This window comes from Chrysemys picta, chromosome 5 (assembly GCF_011386835.1).
Source record: "Chrysemys picta bellii isolate R12L10 chromosome 5, ASM1138683v2, whole genome shotgun sequence".
In the NCBI taxonomy this organism is placed as follows: Eukaryota; Metazoa; Chordata; order Testudines; family Emydidae; genus Chrysemys; species Chrysemys picta.
Genome location: NC_088795.1, coordinates 111,297,102 through 111,315,706, shown reverse-complemented (window position 1 = coordinate 111,315,706; position 18,605 = coordinate 111,297,102). Strand labels below are relative to the sequence as shown.

Below are 18,605 nucleotides of genomic sequence, written 5' to 3'. Positions count from 1 at the left end.
GGGGTATAAGATTGGAAGAGCCAGAGGGAGAATGTATTTTAAATCTCTTTTGGGGCTGTATCGTGTGTGAATCACAGCACAACACTCATGCTTATCTGTCCAAATATATAGTTTCAAATGCTGTCTTGATTTCCTGTTCCTAAGTTGGTGGAATCGAACAGAATTTTTGGACTTGGCCTCTGGGCATGTTTAGCGAAACCAAGCACTTTCTTTTTCTCTCACCTATGTAACAAGAAAGTGGTGGATGTGCATTCATGGTGGTCTTGGAATGTCTTACCTAATTCTTTGCTGAAGATGAGCACTGCAGGACAGGTAGTATAAATCGGGAGTGAAGAGTTAGGTAGGGTTACCATATTTCAACACTGAAAAAAGAGGACACTCCACGGGGGCCTGGCCCTGCCCCAACTCTGCCCCTTCCCCAAAGCCTCTGCCCCCTCCTCTGAGCACCCTGCATTCCCCTTCCTCCCTCCCGCTCTGATCTTGGTTGGGGGTTGCTAAGTGCTTCCCTGCTCCCCACTTGCCCTGCAGCCTCTGTCACCCCTGCTCCCCACTCACCCTGCAGCCTCTGCACCCCCCACCTGCCCTGCCCCTGCAGCCTCTATGCCCCCACCTGCCCTGTTCCCCCGCTCACCCGGCAGCCTCTGCCTGCTGGGTGCTTCAGATGCTCAGCAGCGCGGGTCCCTGCAGCCCCGGCCGCAGCTTCCTTCCACAATTAGGCTTGTGGGGCTCAGGCAATGAGGCTGTTTAATTGCAGTGTAGATACTGGAGCCTGGGCTCTGGGACTCTGCGAGGTGGAGGGCCCCAGAGCTGGGACTCTAGCCTGAGCCCAAATGTCTACACCACAATTAAACAGCCCCATAACCCAAGCCTAAGGCAGCTGAGGCAGGCCAGTCACAGGTGTTTAATTGCAGCATAGATGTACCCTTAGGATACATTTACACTGCTAAATAAATAAAACCTGCAGCAGCTAGTCTCAGAGCCCAGACCAACTGACTTGGTTTTGTGCTATGGAGCTAAAAATAGCATTGTAGAAGTTCCCGCTTGGGCTGAAGCCTGGGCTCTTAAGATCCACCCTCATCACCAGATTTCAGAGCCTGGGCTCCAACCCAAGCTGGAACATCTAGATTGCAGGGATAAAAATAGCAGCACAGTCAGTTGACCCAGACTGAGATTTTTTTGGTATGTGTGTAAGTAAAATGGAACCATACCCATGGATGACATAATACAAAGAAAGCATGGGCGCTGGTATTCAAAGTAGAATTGATTATGTGGGCCTGATTCTCCATTATCTTGCATCTTATTCTATTTGTACCTGTAAAAGACATTGCTAAATGGAAATTCTCCATTTAAACTGGTGGCAGTGTTCAACAGACTTGGCACATGCTCTGCATCATTGTGTTTTTTTTACAAACTACACAAAGTGTAAGGTAGTAGAGATTCTGGCCCACGGCCTTAAAGGGAAGGTGTACCACTCTTCCTCAGCCCAGCAGTCAGAAAGGCAAATAATTGTCCATGAAAACTTTCCAAAATGGCAAATAGCATTTTTGACTACCTACTGTATTAGTAAGCAAGTGAGGTTTGTAACAGTGGTTAGATGAGTCTCCCATATAACAGTAAACTTGTTTCAATACTGACTAAACAATCAGAATAAACATTTTACAAAAACAGATGGATTTTTGGTTTGCTAAACTAGTATTAAAGCAAGCTCGAAACTAGTTAACAGTCCTTTGCAACAGTGGCTAAAATGAGTCCAACGGAAGTCTGTCTTTGACCTCAGTAATAGGTGAGGAGTGACCATTTTAACTTGAAAACACAGGACCTAATCCTCAAGTCCTTACCCTTAAGGAAAGCAATTGCAGGATCATGCCTGTAAATGCATTTGAAAGTTACATTTATTCATGGTGAATAGTGTTCACCTTCAGATTTTAAGAACTGTGAATACTGGTCAAACTATTAGATGTAAGGACATTTTTTTTTTTTAATGATACATAACCCAGTTAATTGTGAGGATAATCACAGAGTAGATCCAAGGAACTCCTTCCAGGACACTCTCTGCAATGAATAACCTCAGATACTTCCTGTGGGCCAGGTGAATGGCTGTGTGGAAGTATGCAGCCTGCTGGTGCACATCAGTTTGATTAGGAGCAGTTTCAGACATGGATCCCTTGACTTGGAAGTCCTTTCAGAGGGAGATTTGCACACCACATGCGTGTGAGGGATGCTGGTCAGTTCATGATGCGGTTGAATCATTAACAGTATAAGATGCTGCCATTTGGGGTCTTCACAAAACAGAGTTGTTTGCCATGAAGGACAATAGCAAATGCTACAACTTTTCTTCGAGAGGAGGTTTGAATCCCGGGTAGTTGCCAGTTGCTTTCCTCCTGCAGTAGAATAGAGGCGTGCTTGTACACCATTCTCCAAATTCCCCTTATTCCCAGGATGCTTTCCAAGATCAAAGGAGAAGGCCATGATCATTCTGGTGGCTTCTTTTTGGCAGAGAGCTCTGGCTGACAATCAACATTCAGCCACCAATCTAACTCCTAGACAATCCAGATGTGATTTCAGTTTCTGGATAACCACATACTTTATCCAGACCCAAAGTCTCCATACCTCAGTGTGTGGCTGCTCAATGTCTGAGCCTGACTGACAGACTGCAGGTCCAGGAAATGATCTACCAGAAAAATACATTCTTCCAAATAGAAGAGGTTCTCAATGTGGACAACCCAAAAAGCCTTGGACCTAGTCCAGGCCTCTACTAAAGATCCTCTATTACTTTATCTAAAACAGGTTGGCCTTCCACTTTCTAATATCCACCTAATACCTCAGCTTGTCACCCACCTGTGCAGCTGTGCTCGGTCTTCTCTCACAACTGAGGGTATGTCTACACTATGGGATTAATCCGAATTTATATATTTCAAATTTGGGAAACAGATTGTATAAAGTCAATTGTATGCGGCCACACTAAGCACATTAATTCGGCGGTGTGCATCCATGTTCCGGGACTAGCGTCGATTTCTGGAGCGTTGCACCGTGGGTAGCAATTCCATAGCTATCCCATAGTTCCCGCAGTCTCCCCTGCCCATTGGAATTCTGGGTTGAGATCCCAGTTCCTGATGGGACAAAAAACATTGTCGCAGGTGGTTCTGGGTACAGTCTCACCCCTCCCTCCTTGCATGAAAGCAATGGATGGCAGACAACCATTTCACGCCTTTTTTCCTGGGTGAACACTGCAGACTCCATACCACGGCAAGCAGGGAGCCCGCTCTGCTCAAGACAGCAGTCATGAACATTGTAAACACCTCGCGCGTTCTCATGGAGTTATGCTGAGCCAGGACCAGAAAAACAAGGCGAGGAGGCAACGGCGGCGGCAGCGCAGTGACAAGCATGATGAGGATATGGACACGGACACAGAATTCTGTCAAACCGTGGGCCCCGGTGCTTTGGAGATCATGTTGTTAATGGAGCAGGTTCTATCCATGAAACGCCAATTCTGGGCAAGGGAAACAAGCACAGACTGGTGGGACCGCATAGTGTTGCAGGTGTGGGATGATTCCCAGTGGCTGCAGAACTTTCACATGCGTAAGGGCACTTTCATGGAACTTTGTGACTTGCTGTCCCCTGCCCTGAAACGCCAGAATACCAAGATGAGAGCAGCCCTCATAGTTGAGAAGTGAGTGGCAATAGCCCTGTGGAAGCTTGCAACGCCAGACAGCTACCGGTCAGTCGGGAATCAATTTGGAGTGGGCAAATCTACTGTGGGGGCTGCTGTGATGCAAGTAGCCAAAGCAATCACTCAGGTGCTGCTACGAAAGGTAGTGACTCTGGAAAATGTGCAGGTCATAGTGGATGGCTTTGCTGCAATGGGATTCCCTAACTGTGGTGGGGTGATAGATGGAACCCATATCCCTATCTTGGCACCGGAGCACCAGGGTACCCAGTACATAAACCACAAGGGGTACTTTTCAATGGTGCTGCAAGCACTTGTGGATCACAAGGGTTATTTCACCAACATCAACGTGGGCTGGCCGGGAAGAGTTCATGACGCTCGCGTCTTCAGGAACACTACTCTGTTTAAAGGGCTGCAGCAAGGGACTTACTTTCCGGACCAGAAAATAACAGTTGGGGATGTTGAAATGCCAATAGTTTTATTCTTGGGGACCCAACCTACACCTTAATGCCATGGCTCATGAAGCCATACACAGGCAGCCTGGACAGGAGTCAGGAGTTGTTCAACTACAGGCTGAGCAAGTGCAGAATGGTGGTAGAATGTGCATTTGGCCGTTTAAAAGGTCGCTGGCGATCGTTACTGACTCGCTCAGACCTCAGCCAAAGCAATATCCCCATTGTTATTTCTGCTTGCTGTGTGCTCCACAATCTCTGTGAAAGTAAGGGTGAGACCTTTTATGGCAGGGTGGGAGGCTGAGGCAAATCGCCTGGCTGCTGATTATGTGCAGCCAGACACCAGGGCGATTAGAAGAGCACACCAGGAAGTGCTGTGCATCAGAGAAGCTTTTGAAAACCAGTTTCATGACTGGCCAGGCTACAGTGTGAAATATCTGTTTTTTCTCCTTCATGAAAAAACCCCACCCCTTTGACTCATTCTCTGTAAGGAACCCACCCTCCCCCTTCCCCCAGCTTGCTTTCAAACCAAATAAAGTCACTATCATTTAAAAATTATTTATTCTTTATTAATAGATTATAAAAAGAGGGAGGGAACCCGGGTGGGGTTTGGGAGGAGGATCAGCGGGAAGGAAAAGGCCACTTAAAAAAAAGTTAAAAAAAAATGACAGCCTTTTGCTTGGGCTGTCCACTGGGGTGGAATGGGAAGGTGTACGGAGCCTCCTCCCCTCCCCCCCCCCCCGCGTTCTTACACGTCTGTGTGAGGAGGCTATGGAACATGGTAAGGGGGGAGGGAGGTTATACAGGGGCTGTAGAGGCACTCTGTTATCCTGCTGCCGTTCCTGAAGCTCCACCAGATGCCAGAGCATATCTGTTTGCTCACGCAGCAGCCCCAGCGTTGCATCCTGCCTCATCTGATCTTCCTGCCGCCACCTCTCAGCTCGAGCATCCCTCCTGTCCTCACGTTGGTCCCTCATGTCCTCACGTTCACTGGCTTCTTTCCTATACTTTGAAACTGTCCTTCCACTCATTCAGATGAGCTCTGTCACTGCGGGTGGATTCCATGATTTCTGCGAACATCTCATCTCGCATCGTCTTTTTCTGACGCCTTATCTGTGATAGCCTTCGGGACGGAGGAGGGAGGCTTGAATTTGCAGCTGCTGGAGGGAGGGGAAAAAAGAGTTTTTTAGAAAAATACATTTTTGCAGAACAATGCTTATACTCTTTCACAGTGACCAACACTATTCACATTACATAGCACATGTGATTTCTGTGCAAGGTCGCATTTTGCCTCTTAATATTGAGTGCCTGTGGCTTTGCTGCTAGAGATCACAGACGCAGGTCCAGGCAACAGAATTAGGCTTGCATGCGGCCATGGTAAGCCATTGTCTTTCGGCTTCTGCGCCCTCCTTTCCCACATACCAAGCAAAGCCGTTGAGTGCTGCGGTTTTCCTGTTAACATTCAGCAGCAGAAAACAAACTAACCCCCCCCCCCCCCCAATCCAATTCTCTGGATGATCACTTTATCCCTCCCCCCACCGCATGGCTGATATCAGGGAAGATCCCTGCTAGCCAAACAAGAAAAGCTCTGGGCCAATTCTCTTCCTCCCTACCCCCCCCCCCACCACCACTCTTGGCTAACTGCAGGGAAGGATTTCTTTTCAGCCACAGGCAAACAGCCCAGTAGGAACTGCCACCTCTGTCCCCTTAATTAAATTCCCGTATTTCAACCAGGTTACCATGAGCGATATCTCTCTCCTGAGGATTACACAGCAAGATAAAGAACGGATGTTGCTTGAATGCCAGCAAACACCGGGACCATACGCTGCCAGGCTTTGTCATGCAATGATACCAGATTACTTGCTGCAAGCATGGTGCGGTCAAGTGTCCTACCATGGAGGACGGAATAAGGCTTCACTGCCCAGAAACCTTGTGGCAAGGCTTTTGGAGTACCTCCAGGAGAGCTTCATCGAGATGTCCCTGGAGGATTTCCGCTCCATCCCTAGACACGTTAACAGACTTTTCGCAGCCAGTACAGCTACTGGAATGCATCCCAAGTCCTCAGGGCAAAGTAATCATTAAAAACTCTTGCTTTTAAAACAAGTTTTGTATTTTAAAAGGTAAACTCACCTGAGGTCCCTTCCATGGGGTTGTGGTCTTGGATACTGGCTTGGGAGGGTACTTCAGTCAGGCTGAGAAAAAGATCCTGCCCGTTGGGGAGAACAGAGTGCTGGGTGCTCTCTGCAAGCTCGTCGTCCTCCTCCTCTTCTTCCCTGTCCGCAGAATCTTCAGGTGTAGCTGATGAGATTATCCCCGCCTTGGAATCCACGATCAGAGGTGAGGTAGTGGTGGCACCCCTCCCCCCCCCACCGCCAGAACTGCATGCAGCTCGTCGTAGAAGCGGCATGTCTGCGGCTCTGACCCAGAGCGACCGTTTGCCTCCTTTGTTTTTTGATAGGCTTGTCTGAGCTCCTTGACTTTCACGCGGCACTGATCTGAGACCCTATTGTGGCCTCTCTCCATGCCCTTGGAGATTTTTTCAAAAGTTTTGGCATTTCATCTTTCTGAACGAAGTTCTGCTAGCACTGAATCCTCTCCCCTTATAGCGATCAGATCCAGTACCTCCCGTACGGTCCATGCTGGTGCTCTTTTTCCATTATCGGCCTGCATGGTTACCTGTGCTCTCCACGCTGGGCAAACAGGAAATGAAATTCAAATGTTCGTGGGGCTTTTCCTGTCTACCTGGCCAGTGCATCTGAGTTCAGATTGCTGTCCAGAGCGGTCACAATGGTGCACTGTGGGATAGCTCCCGGAGGCCAATACCATCGAATTGCGGCCACACTAACCCTAATTCGAAATGATAAAATCGATTTTGGCGCTACTCCTCGTTGAAATCGATTTTAAAGAGCCCTTTATTTTGAATTAAATGGCTTCGTTGTGTGGACGGGTGCAGGGTTAATTCGATTTAACGCTGCTAAATCTGAATTAAAGTCGTAGTGTAGACCAGGCCTGAGCTGTGAAGTCCCTTAGAGGATTACTACACACCTGCCTGTCAAATAACCCAGTTCTAGCTGGACCTCAGTATAGGCCTCTTGAGACTCATGGAATCTCCATTTGAGCTGCTGACTGCTTCTTATGCCATCTCTGATGACTGACTGAAATGATAGCAACTAGGAAGACAAAATGACTGAGCTTCAGGCTCTGACTAAATCTTACTATATAGTATTCCATAAGGACAGGGTGGTGCTAAGACATTACCTTAGGGATGAATTTCAGGTTGTCACAGAACTTAAAACAGATGATTCAGCTGATCTGTCTTCTCAAAAGCACATTTGGCACTGAAAAGAAATGACACACATTAGGTGTACCCAGGATTCTGTTTTATTATATTGACAGGAATAAAGCATTCAGACTGTCCCATATATTTTGAGCTATAGTTGGGTGTTCTAAAGGTCAATCTTTGAGATGAGAAACATCAAAATGGATTACACGGTATGTCTTTTCTGTTACCAGTTTGCTGGTGTGAATCTCCTGCCAAATATCAAGGCTCTCTCCACCAAAGCACAAGCAGCTTCCTCCACTTGCTTCTGGAATGTGCCAATATTAGAAATCTGTAAGGCAGCAGTGTGCAGTTAACACACATCAGTGGGTTAAACACTGTCTTGGATTTAGCTGTGAAGTCAGATGCCAAATTTGGAAGAGCAATCCTATCCTACAATCACTGTTCAACTGATGCAGCTGATACTCCTCATTTCCACTATCCTCAGGGGATACTGCAGTGGAATCTACACTGACACATACTTGACAAAGAGAATGGTTAATTACCCTTCAGTAACTGTGGTTTTTCTGAGATGACTTAATCAGTGTGCAACCCATGTCCCACCTTCCATCCCCATTTTTCAGAGTCCTCCGCTACCATGAGCTTTGAATTGCAAATGAACTGAGGAAGGGTTGCAGCCACTCTGCCATTTATACCCTCACACAGGTGCACAAGGAGGTACAGGGTACGTGTGCAGCCCTGATGGACACTATTAGCAAACAAAACAAACCGATTTCACATGTATGAAGTGCAGGCACACCTACAGTGGGATCCACACTAACAGCTGGAAGAACCACACCTACCCCACAGTAACTTTAAATTTAAACTTTCAGGGTCAGATTCCCTTGGGTACCTGTGGCTGTTTTGTATCGCTCTGCAGGAGCACAAACCAGGTGGAATGTGCTAGCTATTTAAGCAATATTTATTGCTGTTTGTAGTGCCAGAGCAGCACAAAGTAGATGAAGTGTACATTCCAAATTCCCCTCTATCGTCTTTGCCATATTCCTGTGCTTTCCCCTGAGTCCTCAGTTTCACTTTATGCCTTTCCTTTTGAGTACTTCTGAGGGCCAGGTAGTCTAACAGGCATATTTAGCATTAAGGGTAACTTTTTTTGCTTATCTTCATAATTGAAAGATTCTCTCTCAGTGGAGTCTGGCTCACAATTATCTCCTTTAGAGAAACTCTCAAAGAATTGATCTCTGAAGATGTCCACCTTAACTTATTGATAAGGGCAATCTGTGGCCTCAATATAAAGATCGACACTGCCTCCTTCTGTTTCAAGTGGGAGTGAAGACAAATGGCCTTCAGGGAAGATAGTAGCACCCTCACTGTCAGGAGGCAGAAAGGAGCACTGTAAGGAGTTGGGGAGAAGAGGTGGTTACCATATTTGCTAAGAACAACCTCTTGTCAAAAACAGACCACAATAGGAAGTGGCAGCCATTTAGAAAGTGGTTAATTATGAGTTGCTTTTCAAGAACGTTATTCTTCAGCCTCTGGTCTTTCAAGAGGACATAGTTCTTGAAAAGGATATCTATTGCACTATATCTACTCAAAATCCACCTCTGTACTGATTTGTATAGCTAGAGAATGCCTGGGTTAAGAATTCAGGACAAAGGATTGACTTTAAAAAAAATCACTCTGTAAAGCTAATGGATTTACTTGTAAATTCTCAATTAATTTGGTGCTCAAATAGGAAATGCTGTAATTTTTGGGAAGACACTATTCTTCATGCATAACAAAAGCTGAATCCTTGTTTTAAATGTGACACAACTCAGTCTTAACTGGATCCATGACCAGTGTGTCTCTTTTATAAATTTAAGTGTACCAATATATATCTCTTATCCTCCCTTTGCCTTATTGTTCTCAATTAGTGGCCACTCTTTTATTAATGTCACACAGATTCTACAATTCAAATTCTGTGGACACCATTTGTGTCATTTACTTTATCTATAAAGTACCTAGCATATTTTTGAGTGCTGTGTGAATTATAAATGCTATTGGCAAGGCTTAAATGCTGAATGTTTGTTTGTAAAATGCTTGGAGATCCTTTTATAGGAATGCTTTTACAGTGCTAAGATGTTTTTTAAAAGTAATGAGCACAAAATGATTGTAAATGTCAGTCTTGAATACTCAGGATTGTCATTTAACTGGCATGTCTTTTTTATTTGCAGTGTTGTAGCCATGTTGGTGGAGAGGCGAGGAAAAGAGGAGCTTTCAAGCTCTTCAGACCTATTCAGGTCTGGTCTGAAGAAGGAGCTCTGTGGAGCTTGAAAGCTTGTCTCTCACCAACAGAAGTTTGTTCAATAAAAGATATTGCCTCACCCACCTTGTCTGTTAAAAAAATTATCAGACTGATAAGATTGACAAAGCTTCTACTGTGTTTAAAAAAAATATATATATATATGGCAATGTAATAACTGGATTTTATTTCTATACTAGTATTGCTATATCTACATTCTATTAAAAGTTAAAATTGTGCTTTTGTTCTAAGTCAGAAATGGAGCAACTGATTCATTATATATATGTTATATAATGACCCCAAATTGTGAGAGGTGCTTTAAAAGAAATGCAAGACTAGAAAACTCTGCCCTGAATAGCTTAGTCATAGAAGCTTGATCCTACAAGCACTTGAACGTATGAGTTGTCCTTACTAATGCAAGTTATTCCATTGATTTTTTTTTTTATCTGTAAATATGGATTTGCAGGATTAAGCCCCAAGTCTACAACTTTCAAAAAGAGGGAGAGAAGCAAAGCGATACAGAAAACTTTTTTTTGTTTTTTATTTAACCACAGGCCAAACTTCCATTTTGTACTTTTATTCCCACATTATTGCTGCTTGACTTAATGCTGAACTTCCACTTTTTTAAAATAGTTTTATTTTTTAACACCTGCCTGTTATGTTTTTAATACATTCCTGTTTTCTATCTAAACTCTTCCCAAAAAGTTACATTTTGTTAACCCTTTCCAATTATCACTTCTGTTATGAACTTCATTTTTAAAACAAGAGGAACAACTAAAACCACATTTATTTGAAGTTGAGGAAATGTCAGATAGCTGTCCTTTCATTTTTTTTGCATGCTTCTATGCTTGTTTTTGGGGGGAATTAAAAGCAGAAGTGCAGAAATGCCATGTATTAACCTATTTTGATAATTCAATACAAAACTTGATAACAAGGAACGCACAAACATATATTGAAGTCAATGGAAAATTTGGATCATATGAATTGTAGTTTCAGAGCTCCTATTTTGTACATCAAGAGTTGTGAAGGGTCAGATGAACTTTGTGTTTCTTTCCTCAAACTGAATTTCCACACTTCACATATCACTATGCTAAATTCTGCCCTTCCCACTCTCTCAACAACCTCCTACCAAATTCTCCCCAATTTCTTCTGAATGATGCCATGTGACTGTGAAATGTCGTTGGTCTATAAAAGCTTGACTGACTTCTCGTGCTTGGTTGACTGGAGTAGTTGTCCACGTGTATTCTTCACAAGATTGGAGCCTTAAACTATATTTGGAGCATACACAGTAAGTGAATTTAAGTATGCTGACAAATTTGAAAGGGTTCAGGAAGGAGCTACGAGAATAATACAGGTTCTTTCAGACAATCAAAATGAGAACTGAAGAAAGTGAATTTCGTTACATCAAGAAGATTTAGATGTACCTTTAGGAAGCTATGCCTGCTATAAGATTTAGAATCTTCTTTTGTGCAAGCACTATTCAATACCTTTTTCAGTCTGCTGGTGTCTAGTGACTTACATAAACTTAATGCTAGTGCCATAAAACAGAGCCTCAGCTAACACCATGCAGGTGTGCAAGTGTAACCTGGGATGAATAAATTGTGAGTCTTTGTAAATTGCAATGTAAGGACTAATGATGCGTTTCTTGCAAAGAAATAGGCTTACAAGTTTGTATGTGCCTGGCTTTGCCTGTGGCTTTTTTTCTTAAATAAACTGTCTTGGACTTAATATATTGCATTATTTGACTACTTGATCGAGAGCTGCTATTACTCTGTAATAGCAAAAATGATCTTAATTGTAAATCTAAAAAAAAAATTGTATATATTTGTCATGTCACGTTGTAGTTGGCAGTGGATTATCTCCAGCCGTACTACTATGGGTTTTGAACTTGTCATTTTATAGACTAAGCTGGGTTGACCTTAGTAGCTGAGTGAGACCTCATATGCAAAGAGATCTCTTCCAGATTCCAGCTACAGTTTTTCCTCCTATACAGTACATGTTTGTTCAAGTCTCTCCCCCATGCCAAATGTTCCCATTTACTTTCATAGTCTTATAAGAAACACAGTTATATTGAAAACTATTTAGTACAAAGTGTAAGTTGATTTTAATTACATGGAAGTCAAGAAAGTAAGGTTTCCATGGCAGCCTTATCTCTGCCTCTTTGCACAGTCACACTGTATGGATCTTTAATTACATTACATTATCACATAACTTGTATGCAGTGATGCATATGTGTGCAATGTATATAATGTGCTTTTGGATAATGTTGGTCACAGCATGTTTGTATCCGCTACTCCACACTACAGAGATGGTGGAGAAACTGTACCTTTTTGTGCTGATTTTTGATTATATGGCCTAGAGTCCCAACTTGGTGATTAAGCTAGACTCCTTAAATTGAAAATGGTCTTTCATAAAATGAAAGGCAAGGTTACCAGAAAACATAATCAGCCCATGGTAAAGTTACTACTGGACCATGTCTCCACTAGTGGACCAAGCATACCTCTTCTGTGCTTTCTCTTCAGTTTGTTGTAGCACAGGCGTGTTTGTACAAAATGTTTGCATTTGATTGCTATTGTCTTAGTTGTAACCTAATTTTTATTTTCTTTCTCTCAAAAGGCGTCTAAACAGAAATAATCTTCAGCTGCTTTCTGAGTTGCTGTTTCTGGGGACTCCTAAACTATACAGGCTGTAAGTAGTCCAAATCCATTATTGATTTTGGAAACCTTGCAAGTCCTACATAATGTGCCTTTTTAAACTCACACTCACACTCTATAGAGGTGGGTGTGGATAGGTGGTTTCTGAAGTGTGCTACTTATTTTTACCTTGTCAAGAACAATGTACGTTATTTTAATTTAGTATTTTCTTTGATTACTCTCCAGTTTTCATTTTTTATCTCCGATACACAAACTCTGATCTGTCTCTTCTCTCTCTTCCCCTCCCCCCTTCTAAACCTTTAAATAAGCTTTTGGTGGAAGAATAGGCTGGTTTTCCCCTAACTTTTTACTTCTGTCTTTCAACAAAGAGCAAAAACCCCAAAAGTAATGGCTTTAGAAGTATTGGCCCAGTGATATTACACAAAGGCTGTTCATAATTTTGTTTCTGGAATATTCTGTATTTATATATGGCATGTGTTGGACTAAAAAACAGTCCTCTTACTTACTAAAGTATATCTGTGTTGCCATCTTGCATACTTGTTGCTACACTGGTAACCTACTGTTTTGTCAGATTACTAAAATGAAAAGTACAAAATGTTAACATTTTTAGCTGGCAGCTATATAAAGCGCAGTGTATTAGTGTTGCTTTTGATTCTATTGTATGGTTAATAATTTAAATTGGAATGTTGACGTTTCAGCCAATGATGTTCTGGAATCTAATTATTTTCCTTTATAATATGAATGTGGAGTAGACTTAGATAAATAACCTAACACAAAGCCGTTTCTTCTGATTATTTTAATAAAATTTCAAGATAACTTTAATTTAATCATAGTATGTAGGACCGAAGAGAAAACAGCATGTCTGAAAAAACACATAATTTGAAGCTTGTTTCAAAGACACGTTCTTGATATTTCATTGTAGGCTTCACATGAGACTGTTCTGCTGGAATTGTTATAGGTTAAATGGACAAAATAGTTTGACGAACTAACAAATGATATTCAATTCCTCAGTATGCAATCAGTAGTCAGGAGGATATATTTTCCCGATATTTCCTTATGTGGTTGGAAAATGAGGGAAGATAGGATAGCTATCTGATCAAATTCACTCCAGTTCATGATGTTCTTGAAACTGAAGTGGGTCAGGTAATTTTTCATAATGAAGGTTTCATTTTTGGAAGTTGACTTCTGTTCTAATTTCCTTAAATGATTCATTCACCTTCCTTTCTAATGTGAAAAAAGGAGTCTTAAAATGCCTAAATTGTAGCCACACACATTAGTATCATATACTTGCCTACTATCTGCCTCTTGCTTTTGATGTATGTTTGTTTTTGTATCAAAAGCTTTTTCTGTAGATAAAACACTTGTTGATTACTAGACAGCAGTATGCTAAGGGGTTCTGCTCCAGCAAATTCCTTCCTTTAGCTAACAAAATTAGAGTACACACCTCTCAAATATTACAATATGTGTGCAGTATATATTACAAGTTAGTAATTCAACCATTTAAAAAAGAATCCCTAGCAAGCATGGAAACCTTAAACCTGAAATTTTGTACTTCCATATCAGGAAGGGTGAAAGGTGTATGGGTGTTCTATTTTATTCCACCTTTAGGTTAATGTTTGTTCAATCTTATTCCATTTGAAATAGCAATAAGATAATTTACAGATTAAAATGGATGTACATTTAAGGCATACTCAAATTTGAATATTCTTTATTTAGAATTGTACACTTAAGTTTTAAAACAAGTATCTATCCTTTTCTTTTGGATATAGAACACACAAATACACATGGTGTATCTGGTGGAAAGTAAGAGATGGTTGGCTTAACAGTATTAAATGTCTTCTGCCCCAGGGTTATTGTTGATCAGACCATGAAAGTGAATGTCTGGTTATAACATATGCATGTTTTAAAAATACACTAACTGTACTGAAATATATCATTTGCTGTTCTGACTTAATTAAGCATACAGCTAAAAGTAGGCATTTGTTTAGAAATGATGTATGTTGGTTGTTCATAATCAGGAGGCTTTGGATTTTATACAGCTTCTCCACCATACCAGGAACGAGTTGTGTGTATTTGTTTTGTTTTTGTTTTAAACTTCGTGTGTACGTGTAGAAACTCCTACATACACACCAAGCTATAGTCTCTGAAAAAAGGAGAATCAAAATTGTCTATACAAGGACACTTAAATATGTAACACTTTGGTATCTAATTTTCCCAATTAAAAAACCTTAATAGCTAATACATTAGTGTGTATTCGTTAAGTTTCTCAGTATGCTGTTTAGCTTCTGTGAATGATAATTACCATTTGACCCTTGACTGTAAATGAGATGCCAGGTGAAGAAGCACATATGCTTGTTGTGTAGCCTAAATGCAATATAAAAGAGCGAGGGTACACTGTATATGAATTATGATTAGACATGGTTGGTTGCCGCCAGCGGCCAGCTATGCTTTCCCTTTGCTGTCTGCTCCAATTTCTCTTTGGATGGGTTGAGAGAGCACTGCATGTTCAGGTCAAGATGTTTGCTCAGAAATAGTAGTACAGTTGCAGCTGTGTTTGTTGGAGCAGGAGACTAGTTTAAATAGCATTACCATTTATCCAGTCCATTAACAGAACTCTGTAAAATAATACCAACTCTGCATAAACTACAGGACACTGTAATAAAATTACAAGCACTTGTTGACAGATGGGAAGTGTAAGTAAAGGAAAGCGATAGGTTGAGAATTTAAAAGATACAGTACATAATTTTGTCTGACTGAATATTCTCTATTTTGGAAATCTAGTTTGTATTTTTCAGATAGTTAATGCTGGAGGAAAATAATCTTCCAAGAAAACTCCTGAAGATAGGAAATATTTTACTTAAACTATTTTAACCTATTTAGAATTGAACTGGAAAGATGGTTTGGCATAAAACTCCATTTGGCCGTACTGTTTTTTGGTGTTTTTTTTTTTTTAATTATAAATACTTTTAGGTATATTGAATAATTTTGTATAATTTTAGTTTCTTGATTTTTCAAGAAGAGCTTGAAAATGTTTATTTCTTGTAGAATAAGGATTTTGACAAAATAGTAGTGTATAGATACATTAGTGTGGGTCCTGTTGGGTAATATTTAAACTTTTTTGTATGACGCCATTGTTCAAAAAGTATTTTTCATTGCAAGAACAGCCTGCATTGTTTCCAACAACCCATTTGCCTACTGACACTGGCTTGTCTAGCGTCAGCAATAGTATCTTTAAAATAAAGAACTATTACGGACTAATGGGTTTATCTGAGGCAAATAGATTTTGACTACTTAATTTGGCTTGTTAGATCACAGTTCATTGCATTGCCATTTGCTGCAGGATACCAAGAGCTATGTCCTAACTCTTTGAGAGTTTGGCTTTAAAAGATACCTTTTTAGGTGGTAGCATGAACATGATAAAGAATTCTGTGCACAAAACCTGTACGTTTTGATTTCAACAATTTTTTTTAGAAGTTGGGATGAGGAAGAGTTTCATGCCCGAGCTGCTGATTCAGAAATTTGTTTAAATTGAGCTATAATGACTGAATAATGACTTTGCAGGGGATAATTTTAAACTTAATCTAGGTACCAAGCCTTCTGTTCCGCTATACACCTTTCCTTTCTACCATTAGCATACTTAAAAAGTATATTTGAAATAAGACATTTCACATATTTAAAGGAAAAGGTCTTAGTGTAATCTGACTATAAGAAACACCTAGTTTAGTGATGTCCACTTAGTAGCTTAAGATCCTTGTAGCTAAGCATAAAAGCAGAAAACTGCATGGTGAGCCCTTGCAAAAAAAAAAAAAAAAAATTCCTCCTGAATTAATTTCTGCCAGCTATGATTAAAGTGTGTGGTACTAGATGTGTCAGACACCATAGTTCTCTACTTCATTTTACTCTTGGCCTTCTTGGCCCCTGCCACAATAAATCCAACAATGGTTATGCAGGAATTGCAGGTTACAGTTGCTACGGTTACCGTTGTCTGGTCAGATCGACATCATTACTCATCTAGTCAGCTGCCATGATAGCTACCGCTGATTTCCTTTGCTGGGAACACCGAAGATGTTTGACGCAAAGAGGATGAAAGTTCTTCAGATTGCTATCATATCTTTTTGTAACTGCTATGAGAGAACCTACTATTAGCATCATTGAAGTTGGTACCTCTTTAGCTGTCACAAGTTAGCATGCTTTGTTTTCTGTTTTAAAAGTAGAACCAACCAGAGGTGAGAATGAAAAAGATGGTGCTTGTAAGGGGCTGGAAGAACAACTTTACATTTTCAATGTTTTTTAAGCTGTTTTGTTTCATTACCACTAGTATAATTGTATGCATACTTAAATGCACAGTTCTGCCTGTATTCCTTCTAAAAATTCTAAGCAAGGATTTATTAGTAATTTGGTAGATAAAACCTTTTATCTGTAATCATCTAATAATCCCCTTCGACAAAGCAAAGAGAATTCTGTTATGAAAACTCCTAGAGATGCCGAGCCTCATTATACTAAAGCTTCTGACTACTTGTATTCCAAGTGGAAACAGGTGGTTTGGTGTTTAAAAATCCGATGTACAAAAAAGAATGCATTCTCAATAGTAGTAGGAAATATTATTGAATGGTTCTTTTCTTTTGAAGTAGCTTGTTAGATGAGTTGCTACTAAACAAAAGCAGTAATTGGCAGGTTTCAGCTGTTACATATATGCTGTAATACTTTTGTATTGAAAGGTGTAATCCTTACTAAGTGTGGTGCACATGCAACAATCTGTTTTCAAAGAGGGGTATTTATATCAGAAAATGATACAATATTATAACCTTTACTTATATGAAATCCAAGTTTAGTTTGCTGTTATGTTCTTCTAATTGGAGCCAGTGCTTTCTCAAGCATTAGTGAGATCACTTTAGTTTTTATGGCTTGTTCCTATGTGTTTAAGCAACTGAGAAATGCTAATAAATTGCTTCAAAATCTGTACTTCAATCTTCTGTTTTAGACTTTTTTTTGTTTCCATTTCCTTCTTTCTTATGCTTCCATAATGCCAATGTTGTGATTTTTATCTCTTTAAACCTCAAAGATATGGAAAGCTAGAATCTTGGGGTTTTTACCCTCCTCCTCCCCCCCCCCCCCGAATGTTTAAATCACTTCACATATAAATACTTCTACAAATAAGTTAGATAAGAATTGGCACTAATAGTCCAATGATTTCAGTTGTTTAGTCTTCTGTGGTTTATAATAATTTAATTTTCTTTGCTAAATATTTATTTTGCAAAGCATTTGAAATAAACAACTAAAATTGAAAAACATGTATAAAATTTCAGTTTTATGGTCATTTGTAGATGGGCAATCTTGTAATTTACAAAGTATTTGTTTAAAATAAATTACAACATCTGCCTAGAGTAACAGTACACTAAGAGGATTGTCTTCCTTTTTCTGGCAGTAGGAGAAAACAATTATCATAACTTTGTGCTAAATCAATTCAATGACCAAAAAAAGAACAGGAGTACTTGTGGCACCTTAGAGACTAACAAATTTATTAGAGCATAAGCTTTCGTGGACTACAGCCCACTTCTTCGGATGCATATGACCAATAGTATATTAAGGTCTTGTAATTAGAATGCAGACCTAAAAATGAGTTGGGTCAACTAAGCTTGTAGACCCACTAACTAGAACTCACAAAAGCCATTTTTGTTGTAACACTGACCCAGAGCTACAGAAATTACTAATAATGTTGATGGGTATTGGAAATATTTTTTGCTTGAAATATACCTATTAATGTATGTAGCCAGTTAAGTGTGTATTCTCCAAAATATAATTACCTTGGTCAACTGTCAGCTTTTGATACTTCTATTTTAGCACTTGTTTGTGGGATGGAAGAATCAGAAGGCAGCTTTTTAAAAGATTATCAAGACCAGTGTTGTTCCTCCACTGTCCACCTGTACTTCAGACTAGAAATGGGAAATAAATTCTTGTATGAATATTTCTCCTCTTGCCCCATTGCTTAGTTCAGTCTGTAACTCTGATTCTACTTCTATAAAGCTTTGATATTCAAGAAACAGTCACCCCTTAAAAAGTAGTGAACAAAAAAGATAGGACACTACGGCCTGGTTGCAGGACTAAGTTCATGAGAAAGGGACTGCAGGACAGGACTCTTGCATTTCTAGGGATGTTGGAAGTACTACAAAATTTGTTCAGTGCATTCTCTCTAGTCTTTCAAAAGTGTAAAACCAAGAAGCTTACTGGAACACTCGTTACAAACTGTAATATCTGTATCCTAATCAGGACATCT

General features: G+C 40.5%; 1 protein-coding gene across 10 annotated transcripts in view; it reads left to right on the top strand.

Moving 5' to 3' along the window:
• SLIT2 (slit guidance ligand 2) overlaps window positions 1-18,605 on the top strand; it is a 437,206-nt gene that overhangs the window by 17,602 nt on the left and 400,999 nt on the right. For all 10 annotated transcript variants that reach the window (XM_065598181.1, XM_065598179.1, XM_065598177.1 and 7 more), the window contains one exon: window positions 12,294-12,365. In XM_065598181.1, coding sequence (XP_065454253.1) covers window positions 12,294-12,365 — 72 coding nt within the window. The remainder of the gene's footprint in view (window positions 1-12,293; window positions 12,366-18,605) is intronic.